Here is a 17,443-nt window from a genome sequence, read left to right as displayed (position 1 = left end):
AGTGTCTCTTTTCATTTATGTTAAGAATATATTTTCAGCTTCCGTTCCTTAAATGTGACAGCAAATAAAGAACAAGCAGTCTGTCCTCTTGCATCCCACCCTGATCCTGAAGTCTGATCTATGTAGTGGATCAACACACCTTAAACGGATCTTTCTTTAATGGGTTCTCATGCAATAGAGAACAAAAGGAGGGAGTGTTTAATAAATTTTGCAAACATCTGGGAAAAAAAAAAAAACCAAAACAAACGAGAGAAAGCAGAGCCAAAAAATATGGCAATGAAGTAACTACTTATAGCAAAATCTGTAGGATGAATTTACTGACATCTGTTGCATTAACATATCATGTATTTGCAAATTATAAGCTCAGGTCTTCAAAATACTGAGAAAATTGAGGTGCTCAGCACTTGGCATACTGAAACCCTGCAGAAGTTGCCTGATTCAAGCAGCATATAGCATATAGCCAGACTCTACCTTCTTAAATGGAACTCCACTCTGCTCCGTGGCATAGAAGCCTTATGCAGTATTCATAGAACCTGCTTAATCAAAAGAATTTTGATTCTTAGAAAAGATTTTTCCCCTTTATTTGAGTATTAACAAGCTGTGGTTTCACTCTTCATTACGTATGAATTTTTCAGCTTTTATGAATAGTTCTAGAGGTAATGATAAAAATAATCTAGTTATTTAAAAAAAACCCCTCCAATAAATGCCTGGAATCTTTTTCTTTAACGAACTGTCTCTGCCATAAGAAGACATGTACTCATGAATAAAACTGCTTGTTACAGCTTAGAAGATACTGCACAGCTGGTAGCAATGTCAGTCACTTGCATGAGGTTCAAAATATAAAAAAACCATCTTGCTACTATTCCCTGTGGTGGCTGTGACCAGTATTTCTGAAGTGTGGAGCAGGATTATCTACATCTCACGTCATACAGCAGGCACAGACTTCTAAGCAAAAGACCTCACCTTGCTTGAACACTAGCAGTTTGGTATAATTTAATTAACATGTCTTTTCCTTTTTTTTTTTTTTCTTAAAATAATACATCCTAAAGTCCTTTCTTGAGACTAGGTCATGTATGTTGGACACAACCCAGTACTAGAGCATGTATAGTTAGACCTCTTTGGAACGGGATGAAAGAAGTGCTGTAAATGGCAGGCAGACTGTCTATATTTTGGAGGGGGCAAGTATCCCCAGTAGAGAAGGCAATACATGGATTTAAAATACATCGCTTTTCTTTTCATGAGAACCACAAGGAAGGCAATCTCAGATGAAGCTTTGCTTCATGGTTATCAAAGACAAAACCAGGAGAGGCTCATAGCCCATTTGTAGGCAAGCAGTGACTACATTACTTATATACTGTGCCACGTCGCTGGCAGGGGAGATTTCTGAAATCCTGGTGCCTACTTTCACTTTATGTCATTTAGTTGCCCTTCAACAGTCTATTTGAACATTCCCATTGAGAAAATAAGAAAAAAAGAAATAACCATTTTCTGGGCTTAGAAATCAATTAGCTAACTGCCAGAATTTGTTCCATAAGCACCACTGAACTATCAAGTCGTAGGAGCTGTTTACCATGAAAGCAAGCAAATTAGGGCCAGAAGTAATAGTCAGCTTCCCTGGAACCCAAAGGGACTGGGCTAAGGGAGGTTTGTTCAGTGATACTCAGTAGTTTTCATAAGCATTTTCTAAAGACATCAGCATAATTTAGTGCATATAAAGATACCTTTGGATGCATCAATCTCTTATTTTTGTTGTGCTCCTGTGAGTTTTTAAAATCTCTTGTTGCCACATGTTGGGCTTTTTTCCCCTGCTTTTTCTGTCTGTCTGTTTTTCAAATAGATATTTACCTGAATCTGAATATCCCTGGAATTGATCACTTCCACGATTCCCACAACGTTGTCAAACACAAGGCCAAACTTTTTACAGTTGTCTAAAAGAAAAGTAATCATAAATAAGAAAGGCAAGATAAAAGCAAATATACGCACACCTGCTATATTAACTACAAAAATTCCCAGTCTTGCACTGCATAGCTGAACGGCTTTACTAACGTGATGAATCCTTTAAGTGAATGGAATGATTCAGATGCATTATTAATCACACAAGTCAGTTTTTTCAAGATTGGCATTTAAAGCTCAGCTGAGCTATCTACTCACCAATAGTAATTGAATTGATTTTCCCTTTTATCTGAAGTGTAGATTTGTTACACTTAAAAATGTAGGCCACTTGCTTGAGTTCAGTGTTGTTAATGACCAGGTCATTCTTATCCTCTTGATATTCCTATTTCAAAAGAAAGTTTTTTTAATTGGTTGTCTTTAACTAGCTAACAGTCAGACAGAGTTTATCCTCGAGTCATTGCATCTTCAGTTACAACAGAGCAATATCCTTCCTGTGGCTTAAAAAACTAATCTGCTTGGTGATCAGATATTTCACCTAATTCACCCTTAGAAGACACATGTATATTTTAGAGCTGCAGAACTGAAGAACTTAGCATGGACCATGACAAAACCCATTAATTTTGTAGCAAAGACATTATGCTCCCAACAGTTTAAAAATGCACTCACAAACCAGTTGCTTGGCTCCCATCCAGTTTAGACCGGCACTTTGAAGAATGGAGCACGTTTTTGTTCCCCCAAATGTTATATAATATTCTATACAGTGTGTTACGAACAGGTGCAGACATTACCATATACCGTAAGGAATAATAGGTGAAGAAACTTCCTTTCACTATGAAACATGAAAGGACATTTACACTCCACGGATGTCCAGGAAAGACTAGGGATCCACAAGGAAAGTCCCAGGTACCATAACCCTGAGGCAATATAACACAGGCAAACAGTGACTGCACCTTATGCAAACTCAGCTCCACAGTAATGACTGTGTATATAACCTTCTGTAGGACTAAACTGCATATTGTTTCATCCCTCTTTTAACCAACGCAGTCACGTGAATTTTCACTCATCGATTCTTTGGTATATGCCTACATAAATGCACTCTCAAAACTTTAAACAAATCTATCTTTTCCATCTGTAGATTGAGCAAAAGGAAAACACTTCTCTACTTCCAAGAGTGGGAGACATGCTTGCATGGAATGGTTGCTGAAAAATAAATGTATAATTCCATTGGTTAACAAAGCTGGAGAGGGTGCTCTGTGATAATACTGTTATCTCTCACTCACATAAATGGCCTGCAAGAAGAGATTTTAATTGGAGTTCTCCACTGGAATTGTTTCTGGGGGATTGTCTGATTTTGCAAGGAATTTATATGCTGGTTCTGACATTCTCCGCTTCAGATGAATTAGTATATGAGTCTCAGAGACAAATGAATTAACTTTAGATGCTACAGAATAGTAAAAGCTAAACTGTAGCAAAGCAGAGCAATGCAAGACTCAGCCCGTTTTAAGCTGCAACTTCGATTTGTTGCACCTTGACAACGTGCAGCCTTTTGTAAGACGTTTCAGTGCTCGACCTGGTTTGCAACGTGCAGGGTGCGATCTAGAGGTGTGACTGGAACTCACCACTCTCCACTTCTTTCCCTCTAGCTCTAAGACAGGGGCATGACTCTGCTGCGGGGAATTCTTGGGAGAGGTGGGACTTGGAGTATGGCTTTTTGTTGGAGAACGAACAGCTGGACATTGGGCACGTAGGCTGGGGTTCTTGTGAGTCTTCTGGTCATCAGAGACATGTCGAAGCCCTTAAAAAAGAAAAAAAGGGTGTTTATGAAAGAGAGCCTGTTTTCCAGTTGTAACTGTGTTCATATTTGAGCAGCAAAGGTTCATTTGTAATTGTGTTAAATTATTCTGTGAATTTACATTTTTTATTTCCTCAAAGTTTGCTTTGGTAACGACCCAAAGTATAACTGCCTACACATATTCAGCAGTTCATATAAAACCTCTTTTACTGTGGATGAGCTATCTTAGTATCTTTAACAGGAAATGCTGCAATGTCTTCTAGTCCCTCTCTGTCTGTAGGGAGCTCTGAGAGCTTGTTATATCATATTTTTGCATCCATAAAAATGAGATTATTTTCATAATTTATGACAATATGTGACCTATCCTTGCAGCATTAAAAGCAGATATATTAATCATCTGTATTTAAACTCACAACCATCCACTTTAATTACAACTGTCCAGTATTAATACAAAAAGCTTTATTACTGCACTCCACACTGAGCTGTAAGCCATACCTTTACACCTAATGTAACACATTTTGACCCATGCTGATACACTGAATGAGAATCAGAAAGGGGGATACATTTTTATTGCAACTGCAACTTAGAGGTTCGCCAGATACTCGGGATTGAAGATGTACAGCTTGGCTGCCTTAAAATTAAAAGGATACCTCTAAATAAATGGTGTGAATTTCAAGTATGCCGAACATATTTGGGTGCTGTTGCTTCTAAAGGAGGTTTTGGTGTGCAGTCTCATCCATCAGACTCAGTGCAAGCTCAGAAAGATCTGAGCTGCTTAAATGTATCTTAAAAAAAGTAGTGGAAATTGGGTTAATACATATAGCAGCTCTGGATGTAGTTTGACTCATGGACCAAAATTTGATTTCTTTTCTCCTGACCTTTGGTAATTGCCTCTCCCTGGTTAAGCTCTGCAAATAGGGCTGAGCGAGATGCAGTTCCTTCATCCTTTACGGTTTCTGTATCAAAGATGGGGGGAGGTCCAGGTGGTGGCGGTGGTGGTGGCGGTGGTGGGGAGAGGCATGACCCACTTGTTAGAACAGATCGCATAGACATGGGTGATGCAACAGGACCCTGTTTGAGATAGAAGGAAATTATTTTACATACAGTGTTTCAAGGAACATCGTATTATGATAACTCTTATTTATTAACATCCTTGAATGCTGTGAGTTTGAGTGACTCTAGGCAGCCACAGGCTCAGAAGAATTTCTGGCACCATAGCTCAACATAGTACTATGAATCTTTCCCCGCATCAAAGCAGGCAAGGCTGGAAAGACTGACAGTCCACAGCACTACCTTACTGCAGAATTACTCCACCTGAAATATTTCTCTCAAATTCTTGTCAAGAGTGATGTTAAAAATCTTCAATAGTAAAGATTCCATAATTTATTCCACTGTTTACTTACATTAAAGGGAAAATGTCCGCTTTTTTTCAGATACCAAATTCAGTTAGCCATAGCTTGGTGTGCATTCAGAAACATACAGAAAATGTTTCAATCTAACCCAAATAACTGGGATGGTCATGAACTGTCAGTTACACATATGCAACACGCTAAATTGTACGCAAGATCTAAAATGCCATTCTTCAGGCTGTTCTACTCATCTGCAAAGATTCAAATTACATCAGGATGTAAAACCATGGTGATTCAAGTCTCTTATTTCTGAATTCAGTATTTGAGGTTTTAGTTCATTTTCTCAAATTCTTTTTTTCTTTTTTTCAATTGCAGGAAAACACAGCACACAAGTTGTAAGTGAGGGGGGCCTTGGTAATGTAAGTAATCCAATCTTTCAGTTTACAGAATCAAAAGTACATGTTTTGGTCTGAATTATAATGCTTACATAGAATATTATCAAACTGACAGAAAATACTAATAATGATCTAATTAAAATTTTATGCATCCTAATAATAGATGTTAGACAGAAACTGAGAAACTGAGAATGACGTTTTCTGTCTTGCCACTGAGTGTCACTCTGCTCCCACCTCTCTGCAGCAGAGCCGAGACTGTTTTAAAAGAACATTGCGAAAAATTAGATCGGTTCTGATGAATTTAGCTACCTATACAGATATTGTGGTTTGCAACAGCACGTATTTATTAGGTGGGCAGATACAATGGGAAAATGACAGGGGCTTACAGACTCACAGCTCCTCTAATTGGCTACCTTTGTTAAGAGATACAGGTTGTTAAAACTGCATCCCTGGTAATCAATACTGGAAACAGATACTGCTTAGCTGGACTCAGAGGATATTTTTAACCATTTATGATGCTACTCCTTTCTGCTTTCCACTAAACTGAAACACCAAAGTATCCATCTGGTTCATGCATCTCACATGAGTGAGAACTGTAGCTATTTTTCAAAAAGTAAACTTGTTCTGGCCTGTAATCCCAAACTGGTAACGGGAAAGGGGCTGAGGTGCACATGCTCTTTTTTTTCTTTTTCATCTTCAGACGTACTTCTTAAAAATAAAAAAGAAGCCTGGCACATTTAAGTAAGTAACTGCATTCAAACCTCTTAGTCATTATGACCCTAATTAGAGTAGCATGGAAAGGGAATATTATTAGTTAACCTCTTAATGTACATCCTCTATTGGCACACGCATCTTCAGCATATAAGTACTGTTGCATTTGAAGGAGTTGTTTATGGAATACGTTAGTGATGAATACATCGCAAGATTCTTTGTCAGATTAGTGACGTTAAAACTGCATTGCATAAAAAAGACTGTTGAATCCCTGGTACTTGGGTGAGTAATGAAACTGATGCAGTGGTACAGTTTGATTGTTTCTGAAAGGATCCAAGATCTCTTAAGGGAATGAGCTCTCTTCTATGCTATTAAATATTTTTGATCAAATGTAAACAAATGAGAAGACTCTTCTTTTGGAATCGATTATCATTTATTGTCAAGATATACTGGAACTGATGTGGCGTGCTTTTAGAGACATTTCTTTGTTGCATGGATACATTTAACTCGTAGCGTTTCTGCTTACATACTTAGTAGTTATAGGTTATTGGTTTAGGGTGGGGACAACTTTTTCACTGGGCCCTCAATTTACAGGGCCTGTCTTCTTGCCTCTGCTAATGCCAGTCATGTTACCTACAGCAAAGTCAGCACAACTGTGAATTATTATAATAAAAAAAATGAATGTAAGTGGATTTAGTGGCACAATCAGTTGTTGCTGCCTGAGGTGCAATAGAGATTTTCCCTATCTGTGGCCTGCAACCATAGCAACTGAATCCACTATGTCCTGGTTATCCAGAATTACGAACATTGTATTTGCAGGGCTTTTTAAAATACTCAGATACCTGGACACAGCACTCACCATTCACAGTGCAGTGTGAACATGCAGTTATCAATTATGCTTTATGGGAGGAGATTAATGTGGTAGTAGTTAATAATTTGTAGTCTGGGATAAAAACCTGATTGCCCAAATTCCAGACTGACATCTGATTTCCCAAACATACCTTATTGCTTGCACCTGCATAAATGCAGTGCTGTGATTTTCCAGAAACCTGTATGCGTAAGATTCACATATTCATTTGGAATTAACACCAATTAAATTCTGCAAAGGCTGCAAAGATGCATTAGAGAAAAAGAGATGTAGAAGTTATCTGGGTATTCTGCATATAACAGAGTGGTGGGTCACTCTGCTAGTCTCTTTGCTTAAAGTGTCAAACTGCAGGCCATCACAGATCGTGCAGGAGACTCCAGGCTCAAATGATGCTGCTGAGTAGTGCATCAAAGGCAATTTCCCTAATGGCAACAAAAGTATGGGAACGTCTATGTAACTGAGGTGGAAGCAAAACTCAAGAGGGATTTATCTGTGGAAGTGGAGGATCTGTCTCTCAGAACTCTGAAAGAACTATCTTGTGAAAGTACAGACAAAAAGGAAGGATTTTAAATGCATCAATCAAGTTTAGATGTGGTTTTGTATGACTGGAGAATGTCTTCTTTACTTTTCAAGAAAGAGCAGAGGTAGGAAAGGGTCTGGGAAACTAGGAGCATCTTTCCCTTCTAGAGCAGCACTGATGAAAAGACAAGTCTAGTCAAAAATCTCAATCCTTGACCTGAGGAGTGAAGACATTCTAGTCCTTTGAGTGGGTTTCAAGTGTAGGAAAAAAAAATTATCCCTTGCCCGCACGCTGCCCATCTGCCCCCTCTTTTCTTTACAAACCTGGTCCGTCCACCAAAGTCAGTGGCTATCTCCACTGAGCTCAAAAGATTATGAGTTAGATTTAATTAAGAACACAGGAGCTGTCACAAGATCTCTTAATTTTGTGCAGTCACAGAAATAAGAGATGGACTGAACCTTTGTTGTTAACTTTTCTCCTGCATGACAAATTCTTGTCTAGTTTATGACCCGAGTTACAGCTACACAAGCTAACAGATACTCTATCATGGTATTTTCAATTATGTCTGAACATCTATGGCCATTCTGGAAACTGCAAACAATTGCAATCGTAAATTAGGCCAGGCAAAATTGAAGGAAAAACCCAAGGAAAAAAGGTCGCCAAAGTACAGGGAGGGACTAATTGCTCCACTGTAGATCTACCATCTTATGGCATGGACACATCCAGTAGGACAATCCCCCATTGAAATAGAACAGCATGGAAGAGACAGACAAGTCTCACTAATGAGGAGGCATACAGAGACTTGCTGTAAAGAGGGGTTCAGTCTCACTCTGGCTGTTGTCTTCTTTTCTTTGCCATTTTGATTTACCTGACTGAAATCAAACAAATATTCAAGTGAGGTGAAATTCTCTGTGGGAAGAGTGGCTCAGGGGAACTCTAACAAGGGGACAGAAACCACAAAAGGGAACTGGAAATGCAGAAAACACCTTGCACTTCTTGCATTCCCTGCATGCCAGGAAGATGGGACCTGTGCTGCACTCAAACATGCTGATGAAAAGGCCGGTTTTAAAACCACTCTAGTGAAGTGGTTCCAGGAAATTTCTTTTCTGATTAATTTTGACCTCTATTAATATATAGACCTCCAAGTTACCAACCTACGTCACTGGCAATTGGTTTGCTTTCCTTAGTCACCCTTCCAAGATCACTTAGACCCTCAGGCTCTAGAATATTTCTGAACCAGACTCTTAAAATGTTCTGGTATCTGGCCATACTTGTGTGTAGTCCTATCCAATTTCAACTAAAGTGCCCATCACAAAGTCCATTCATTTCTGTTCTGTATAGGGTGGTGTTTGTGAGAGCTGCTGGCAGTAAAATAGCATGTTATATGCCTGCAAAAGTTCATCTATCCTAAAGCAGCAGGTGCTTACCAGCATTGCTATTTGCAAACAACTCTTCAGATTAACTTCAAGCAGATGTTAACAACAGTGTATCTTTACACAAAGAGTATGAAGAGCCATTTGGACTAGCGAAGGCAGTTATTTGCAAGCCGCCTTTCTTCCTCTTTATTTCAGCTGTTTGCCTTGGTAACAGCTGCTGTTCTCAGCGCTGTGGTGCCTATAGACATCACGTCAAGTTATGCTGATAGCCGACTGTTCCCATTAACGTGTTGGTGTGGTCATTTTTCCATCACTTGCAAATACTCCCCTTGAAAGAATTATCAGGGGACCAGATAGCTTCAGCCTTACTTTGTGAAAATGTTAACACAAAAATAAGCCATTAACTTTTAACCTGCTAGTTTTGTATCATAGTGAACTTGATGTGCTTTAAAACTTGCTCCTGGAGCTTTCTGAAATGGGGGAAAATATAGCTCTCTGAGTGAGGTCCTATCCAGCGCAGGAGATGTGGGCCTTGCAGCCTTGTAGTAACAGCTCTGTAGGGGATGGAACATCACAGAAATTTCCTCCCAGGGAAAAAAATTGTCCTCAACCTCCAACTACCACGCTCTGAATGGGGTGACAGGAACAGGCCAGGGTTTGCTCTTCTCTGGATAGCCCAGAGCCACCTGCAGAGAAGCCCAAGGGCCTCCCATTGACGGTGGGTCACTACCTTCCTCTAGTGACAGCGTCTGAAGCTGCTCATGGAGCTGGGTCTGATAAATGTGTATTACCACCGAGCAAGGTTTGCAGGATTGGAGTACAGCCTCAAAGTATGTTGTATTTCTACCTTTAAATTGTAGGACTGGCAGAAGGGTGAGGCACCCTTCTTTGTTTCCTTACTGGCTACCTAGCTGGCTCACTGGAAGAAAGAAATGACTGTTTATGTTGAGGCAGCTGGCTGGTTAAAATTCATCTATGTCGAATCTCATTTCATTCCCTTGAAATTACAGTAGAGATGAGTGAAGCCCTTTGCTTCTGAGAAGCTGGGCCTTGTTACAGCACATTTCTCCTAAAGGCTTCCCCTGGAGCACAGGGCAATAGCCAGTCTTGTTAGAGAAATAAAATGCTGTTCGTACATAACACAAGTGCTCTGGATGCCATACTGTCAGTAATTTTTGGTGGCCATATGCAGCTTGACATGTCTTTAGGTCTAAACCCAGCTACTGAGAGACGGTAAGATTTTTTTTTTTTCCCCACACGTTATCACAGATGTTACTATTTCCTGAGCTATTCTTGCGGAACAATTCCCTGGGTTAGCCTTCCATGTCACTGTTACTATATTTGTAGCATTGTAGCAGCAAGAAGCCCTAGTCAGAGGCTCCTATGTCTGGGTATACGAGGGGCTTATGTGCCAGGCCCTGTATAAACACCGGCCGCGTTTTGCTGTGTTTATCCAGCTTTAGGCTGACACAGTGCAGCACGGAAACTGGGGGGAAAGAAGTTCTTGTGGTGGGAACCTGCTGTGGAGCATTTGAATGAACACACATTTCTTGTGGCTGCAAAGGTCATTTTTTACTCAGGACAAACAGATTATAAACATCTATAAAATACACAGAAATAAATTATATATGCATGTGTATAATATACAGTACCTATTTTATTAGTAATTCATATTAAGAGGTAAGTGTCTGCGGCTGAGGCAACAGGTGGCTTAGATAGAGGCATAAAATCTCTTCCTTAATTTATTGAAAAGCCTTCTTTTCATGGCAGCAGAAATCCTAATGGGGACTACATTCTTCTCAAAAAAAAAAAAAGATATCCCTGTTTTCTACCCCTCCCCCTTTATAGTAATCTTAGTTTCACACCTAAAATGATTGCAGCTTTCTGTATTGTTCTTCCCATACACATGCACAGCCAAAGACAAAAATCATGAAGCTCAAAATATCATGTATCAACCTCTGGGAACAGGTGGACTGTGACTCAGGGGCACAGAGCTCTTGTTAAGGTGTTTTTTGTGTAAAAGTAGCTTAGCACAACAGTTCCATTACCTACCGTATTTAAGCCATCTGTCTGCAAGGGGTTATGCTGCCCCGAGATCCGCAATTTACTAGATGAGACAGCTGACTTACAGGGCCTGTAATCTTTGTGAGTTAAACCACTAAACAGCAAAAACCAGGCCAGCCTCTTCTTGTTACCAGGTCTCAGCAGAATTATTTATCTGTTGAGTTTGCAATCTTTGAAGCCCCTTTTAAGACACTTCTGCCATTTATCACCTGTTCAGGACTTAAAAAGGTGCTTATATCTTCACAGTTACCCAAACAGAAATGTTTTATGCAGCCAAGGTCTTCTAAATCATTTGAGAACTGTATGCTAATGTAATTGTTAACAAGTAGCTTGCTCCCATAGGCACATTAAACCATCTTTTACTTATATAAGCATTAAGTTAAAAAGAAGACCAATCCCTTTAGCAATATAGTAAAGTTTTAACAGATGTGCCTTTTCCTTTTTTCTCCATTTTACATACTTTCAATTTTCATTTTCCTTTCTCTTTTCCACTGGAACTAGGTTGCATTATGTTACAGGTCAGGTTGCATTTGACAGCTGTTGTCAAACAAGTCTCTCCCAGGTTCTCCCTTAACATCTCTGAATGGTGTTTGGTCACTGATGTTAAAAGGACACTGTTGATATCCAGTAAAGACAAATACTGTCAGCTATTGTTGGAATATGGGAGTAAAACTACTTTCTTTCAAAGGGACGTGTATGTAATTGTGGCAGTCTCCACCAAAGAGGCAACTATTGTAGAGTTCTAAATTGACAGCATACCAAAAACTGAACTATATTCTCTGAGAAAGAAACAGTTAAGATTAGAGGATGCAATTTTTTCAACAAAAAAGTATAAGGAAATAGGGAAAGGGAAGGGAAGAGAAAGGAAAGGACAGGGACAGAAAAGAAGAGGAAAGGCTATGACTGAGAAAAATGAAGCACTCTGAAAGTGTCTACATCTTATCCAAGACACAGGCATTTAAATCAGTGTATCTATGCTGTTCTTAGTTCTATCTGAATGAGGCCTCTGGGATTGTAGTTGTGGCTGTGGCTGGAATTTGGCACTACAGTTCTGACCTTTAGCTTTAGTGAAGTGGCTCAGATGATGGCTTCTTGATAAGTGGGTCAAACTAAACACAGCACAGAGGAGAGACTGGAAAGATAATAGGAAGCTTTTGCCTGCAGAAGTTGGTCTTTTGCAGCTTGCTGACCTCAATATGTAGAGAGACGATATATTACAGGAAAATGTTTTGGTAGTACAGGAGAGAGGCAGGGTCATTTTATAAGAAAATGTCCAGAGGTGATTATTTTAGACAAGAATGATGGCCAAAATCTGTACTGAGACTACTATAATTAAGCTCAATCAGGCTAAGGTAGGGATTACAATGGTTCTTCTCAGTGTGAAGCCTGTGGAGAATTTCAACTTTTAAAGAGCATTTTAAGAAACTGACTAATGACTTACAAATATTCTTTAAATTGTATTTCAGGAAAAAAAGACTTGAAGATACTGTATTGGCTTCAATGGGAACAGGATATAAATAAATCTCAACTGCTTGTAAAGATGCAGACTTCCTCCTAAGAATTTGTTTTGATCTGTAAATGGGGGGGGGGACATTTGTCACTTGACTGAAATTCTGTATTAGAAACAAAACACTGTGATGAAATTCCCTGCTAGTTAGTAAATATTTCCTGTTGGCAAATAATCCTGCTGGCAAAATTTGTCCTAAATGACTATTGTATTCAAAGAACAAAAACTTAACTGCAGATCCACCTGCAACTGAGAAAAACATTCAAGACAATTATTCTTGAACATGATTTGTTTCTTAACGCTTATTTGATGTACAGGAAACTACAGCAATCTCTCATTATTACTGGTTGTTTTCTTGCTGCAAAGTAAACCTGCAGAAACAGGAGCAGAAGTTTCACTTCCCCCATCTTACTCATGCAGTCCTTGTAGCAAACAAATTTTTATTAGGCATTCTTGTGAGCTTATATTACAGCTGTTCATTTCTTTGCATCACCAAAAAAAGTAGAGAGGGAAGAAAGGGCCATGCTTCAATGGAATTCCTTCTACAGGCAAAAAAAAAAAAAAGAAAGAAAAAAGGGCACTTGCTGTTTATCAGTAAGAACTGAAAAAAGACATAGTTTACTGTTACAGCTGTAGATTTCATGTTAAGTCAGAAAGTTGTAGCAAGCAAAAATGACAGTTGCTGCATGGGTAAAATGCCACACTGGGCATTTAAAACATTTCATTATAAATAGCAGCTTTTGCATGAGACTCATTGACATCTGAGAATTTCATATCTGGTAGAAGATTAAAACTTGCAAATTTCCATTAGGCTGGTAATTGCTATTGCTTTCTTTGTCAAGATGGCTAAATTGCTATGTAGTGAGTATAGTGAACTGCTACTCACCCCAGGGTATGTGGGACAGAAGGCAGCTCACACCTTACCTTCAAAAAAATGCACTACAAAAGTACACTTTTAAGGAAATACTGTAGATCCATCTGACTTCCACTGACAAGCATATTTTCCCTGACATTTGCACAATCAATTAATGAAAAGGAATACTTCAGATCATGGTGAAAATACAGACTGGAACATTTTACTCTCTGGGACAATCCTGCTCACAAGCATACATACTTCATATATGTAGTTTTCTTCTGTGACCACAGTACCCACAAATATCCTACGTGTATCCTGTCTTGAAATGCCTGTGGTTTACCTAGGGTCCAGTTTTGTACCACTCCACAGGGGTAGCAAAACAGGCTCAGGTACACAAAGCTCTCAAGGTCCTTAACTCCACTGATTTCTTGGCTTTCTTCTCACACAGTCCCAGGCATTTCAATAGGATGCCCTCAAGGAGTAAAATATCATCACATAACTTGGCAGAACCAGAGCCAAAGTGAATAAGGAGAGAGAATTGTGTTAGATCCAAAAATCCGTAAGCATCTGTTTTTATCACAAATTTATTGTAAAGCTGATAGCGGTAACTGTTACTGCAGAGCTGACTGCTCAGCCATTTTTTCAACCTTTTGTACCTGTTTCAGTCTCTGTCTTCTAATTTATGAAGGTGTTTCTTTCTCTTTCTTCTGAAGTGTCTGCCTGTGTGCTTACTGCCAGAGCCAGGAACACTTCACTGTATGCACTAGTGTTCTGTTCCAAGGTTGGCTGCAGCTGCCCTGTGCAGCTTGATGGAAGGGTACGGGGGGGCTGGAAATGGCACAGCTTTGTGATACTGCCATGGTATGTGGCCAGAAATGTGCACACCACAGTACGCACTATCTATAGGTAAAGGGGCCAACTGCCCACTAAAAAACGCGTCCCTTCCATTTTGGAAACCCAAGCATGGACTGATCTAGGCTGATGCTCCTGGAGTTTTGTTGCAGTTCAAGCTATGAGAATACAGCTCTGAGAGAAGCAGTAGTTAATGTTCTCCCTGACTCTTTAGTCTCTTTAAAGATACTCAAATATGTTACTTAATAGCTCTTTATTACAGCTTCAAGCATTGCTCTGTTGACTTTTGCAGATATGAAGGTTAAATTATTGGTATAGTGTACTTTTAAATTTGTACTAAGACAGGCCAAAAACTTTCTCTTTCTCTCTCCCTCTATAATAAAATGGCATTTCTGTATCAACATCTCCCTTTCATAAATGTGCCACTTTCTTAATGCCTTGCCAAACTACTGCTTTTTCCTTTTTTCCTTTTATGCATGTAAGTGGAAGCTGCTGTGTGCAATGATTAACAACTGCGTCTGGAATGTATCTACAGCTTTTATATATATTGTAGTTCTGTCTGGGCCCTGATTCTGCAGACCTTTATGCTTAACTTCACACAGCATGAATCTGCGATTTTCATTCTCACTTTAGAATGTATAACAAAAATCAAATTATCACTTGAGTAACTCATTGCTTTCTTGAATGTATTTGTTACCAATCTTCAGAGAAATATTTAAACAACATTTAAACAACAAGCTATTTAAACAACCTGCTAATTTATTGGATTCTAATTTCCTTACACTCACATGAAGTTAAATTTTTAAAAATTATACATCCCTAAAAATATGTTTGTAATTTAATCTTTCTGACACACATTATATGAGTGATAATTCAAATGAGCCATACTTCCAAGACATGTTTCAGATCTGAGTGATATCCACAGTGCGTGAAATCAATACTTTAGATGCCGTAATAGGCTCATCGCTTATGATGGAATGAGCACCGTTGGCAGGAAACTATGCTTAATATGAATAAACAAGTCACACCTAGAATTGTATTCAGCAATTTCTTGCACAACTAAAGAAAGGGAAATAGAAAGATGCGATGGCTGAGATGCTGGTTTAAGACCAGTCAAATACAGTCTGCAATAGCTACACTTCTGAATAAGATTACCATTACTCCCAGCTCTGAGTTCTTCCTGTTTGATCAAATGGCTGTAACAGATCTTTATCTTATAAGACTATTTCCATACTTGTAAAGTTCCATTAAAGGTGAAGATGATTCTTTCTCTGTATTAACAAAACTAAATTTGCCCCAGATCCTCAGAGTAATTTTGCTAACAGGTACTACAAATTCTTTTCCTTATCTAATAATAATCTTAAAATCATTAGCTCTTCTCACATTCACTGATAAAAATAGAGTAGGTTGTAGCAAGCGTGAAATTTTGTACTAAATTAAGGAAGAGAATCATGTTTAATATTTTAAATTTTTGCTACAGAAACCTCCAAAGCAGCAGATAATTCCAGTCTTCTAATTTATCACATTTAAACGTTTTTGCATTGGGTCAAACTAAAAAGTCCACACATATCATGGTGTCTCCTGTGTTTGAACTTGCACTCGAATACTTGAGTACTGTAAGGCCTTGTACAACGTTTAATAAAGGGTGTGAAGAGAAAGTTGCATAGTCTGTTGCTGAGCACAAGTAACACACATTCTCTTATATGGTTATCACCACCATACAGGCGGAGATAAAGTAACTTTTCCAAGTACCATAGAATCATAGAATGGTTTTGGTTAGAAGGAACCTTTAAAGATCACCTAGTCCAATGCCCCTGCCATGGGCAGAGACATCTTTAACTAGGCCAGGTTGCTCAAAGCCCTGTCCAACACAGCCTTGAATGTTTCCAGGGATGGGGCATCCACAGTTTCTCTAGGCAACCTGTTCCAGTGTCTCACCACCCTCATCATAAAAAAATTCCTTCCTTATACCCAATCTAAATCTGCTCTCTTTCAGTTTAAAACTGTTGCCCCTTGTCCTGTCACTACACACCCTGGTAAAGTCTTTCTCCACAGAAGACGTTTATATAAATATATAGAGAGAGTATAAATGTTAAGTATACAGTTATATTTACTCTCTCTATATATATGTATTTCAAAAATTATTTCTGTATGTATAAAATAACAGTTTTATAAATATAGCTATCTATGAAGTAATAAATTGGTATGTATTCCTTGTGTTTCTTTATCCTGTTATTAAATATTGCTCATTGTTCAGATTCTTTCCACCATTCTTTTCCTTTCCCCATTGTGTTCCCCCAATTTTATTTTAGTCTGACATGTCCTTTAATTTTTTGGTGTTTGTTTTTGTTGCTACCTTCTACTGTAGCAGGCCTGGAGAATTGTTTTTGCCTCTCCTCACCATTTGCAGCTGGGAGTTATGGCTATAATCATCCTAAATATTTCTTCCGTCTTCCTCAAAACCTGTACCACAATGGCCTGACAACTTTTCTCCACCCGCCTTTCAAACTTTTATCGGCTTGGTTGAGAAGTCCATGGACCATGACTTCTGTTCCTGGCCTAGATATTTATTTTTCCTGAGCTAATGACTGCATTAAAAGTCAAACTGGTTACTGGCATTTTATGGTTCTTCACGAAGAAGGAAAGAGTATTTTCAGTTTTACTCCAGGTGAGACCTGTGGTATGATGCTCTTTGATATAAGCTTGAAGCTCAGACCAGATATTCAGATATGACTTCACCCAATCAACATGGCGTGCATCACTGTAAAAACAGAGACAATATTTTTATGTGTGAATGTATGTACTTAGAAAGCATTGCTACTCTTGCTTAAAGTAGATAAAACCCAATGTCTGCCTTAGAGCCATGGACAGAACAGTTGGCAGCCAGTCAGCCAGCCCAGTGCTGAAAATACTGAGGCCTACTACCCTGGAAAGCTTTTAGATCCTTCCCGAGCACAAACAAGGGCAAATGATGCCTCTAGCATGGAGTGCTCCCTGCTGGAAGGGTGTGTCACCATCCTGTTCAGGATCAAAGTCAACTGAAGAAGCACTAAAGGTATACGGAGCTGTGCAGCAACTACCCAGACTCAGTGTCAGGATGCTGAATTTTAGAAAATTAAATATCCATGGGTTCTGTGAGATATTCTAGCTTCCAAGTTCAACTGTAGCCAAGACAATACTGGATCATGTTATAGTCATCAGACTAAAATATTTATACATCAAGAATTTTTAAAGTACAAGTCACAAGTTGGCTCTGGAAT

General features: G+C 38.9%; 1 protein-coding gene across 2 annotated transcripts in view; it reads right to left on the bottom strand.

Annotated features, from left to right (window-relative positions):
- Positions 1-17,443, bottom strand: part of CAP2 (CAP, adenylate cyclase-associated protein, 2 (yeast)) — a 56,169-nt gene that overhangs the window by 3,093 nt on the left and 35,633 nt on the right. For both annotated transcript variants that reach the window (XM_009884170.1, XM_009884171.1), the window contains 5 exons: positions 16,818-16,944; positions 4,564-4,756; positions 3,513-3,688; positions 2,152-2,275; positions 1,846-1,928 (listed from right to left, as the gene is read on the bottom strand). In XM_009884170.1, the coding sequence (XP_009882472.1) occupies positions 1,846-1,928; positions 2,152-2,275; positions 3,513-3,688; positions 4,564-4,756; positions 16,818-16,944 (703 nt within the window). The remainder of the gene's footprint in view (positions 1-1,845; positions 1,929-2,151; positions 2,276-3,512; positions 3,689-4,563; positions 4,757-16,817; positions 16,945-17,443) is intronic.

The sequence above is a fragment of the Charadrius vociferus genome, unplaced genomic scaffold, assembly GCF_000708025.1.
Source record: "Charadrius vociferus isolate BGI_N301 unplaced genomic scaffold, ASM70802v2 scaffold444, whole genome shotgun sequence".
Taxonomy (NCBI): domain Eukaryota; kingdom Metazoa; phylum Chordata; class Aves; order Charadriiformes; family Charadriidae; genus Charadrius; species Charadrius vociferus.
Note: the sequence above shows the minus strand (reverse complement) of the source record. Positions and strands in the feature narration are given on the sequence as shown.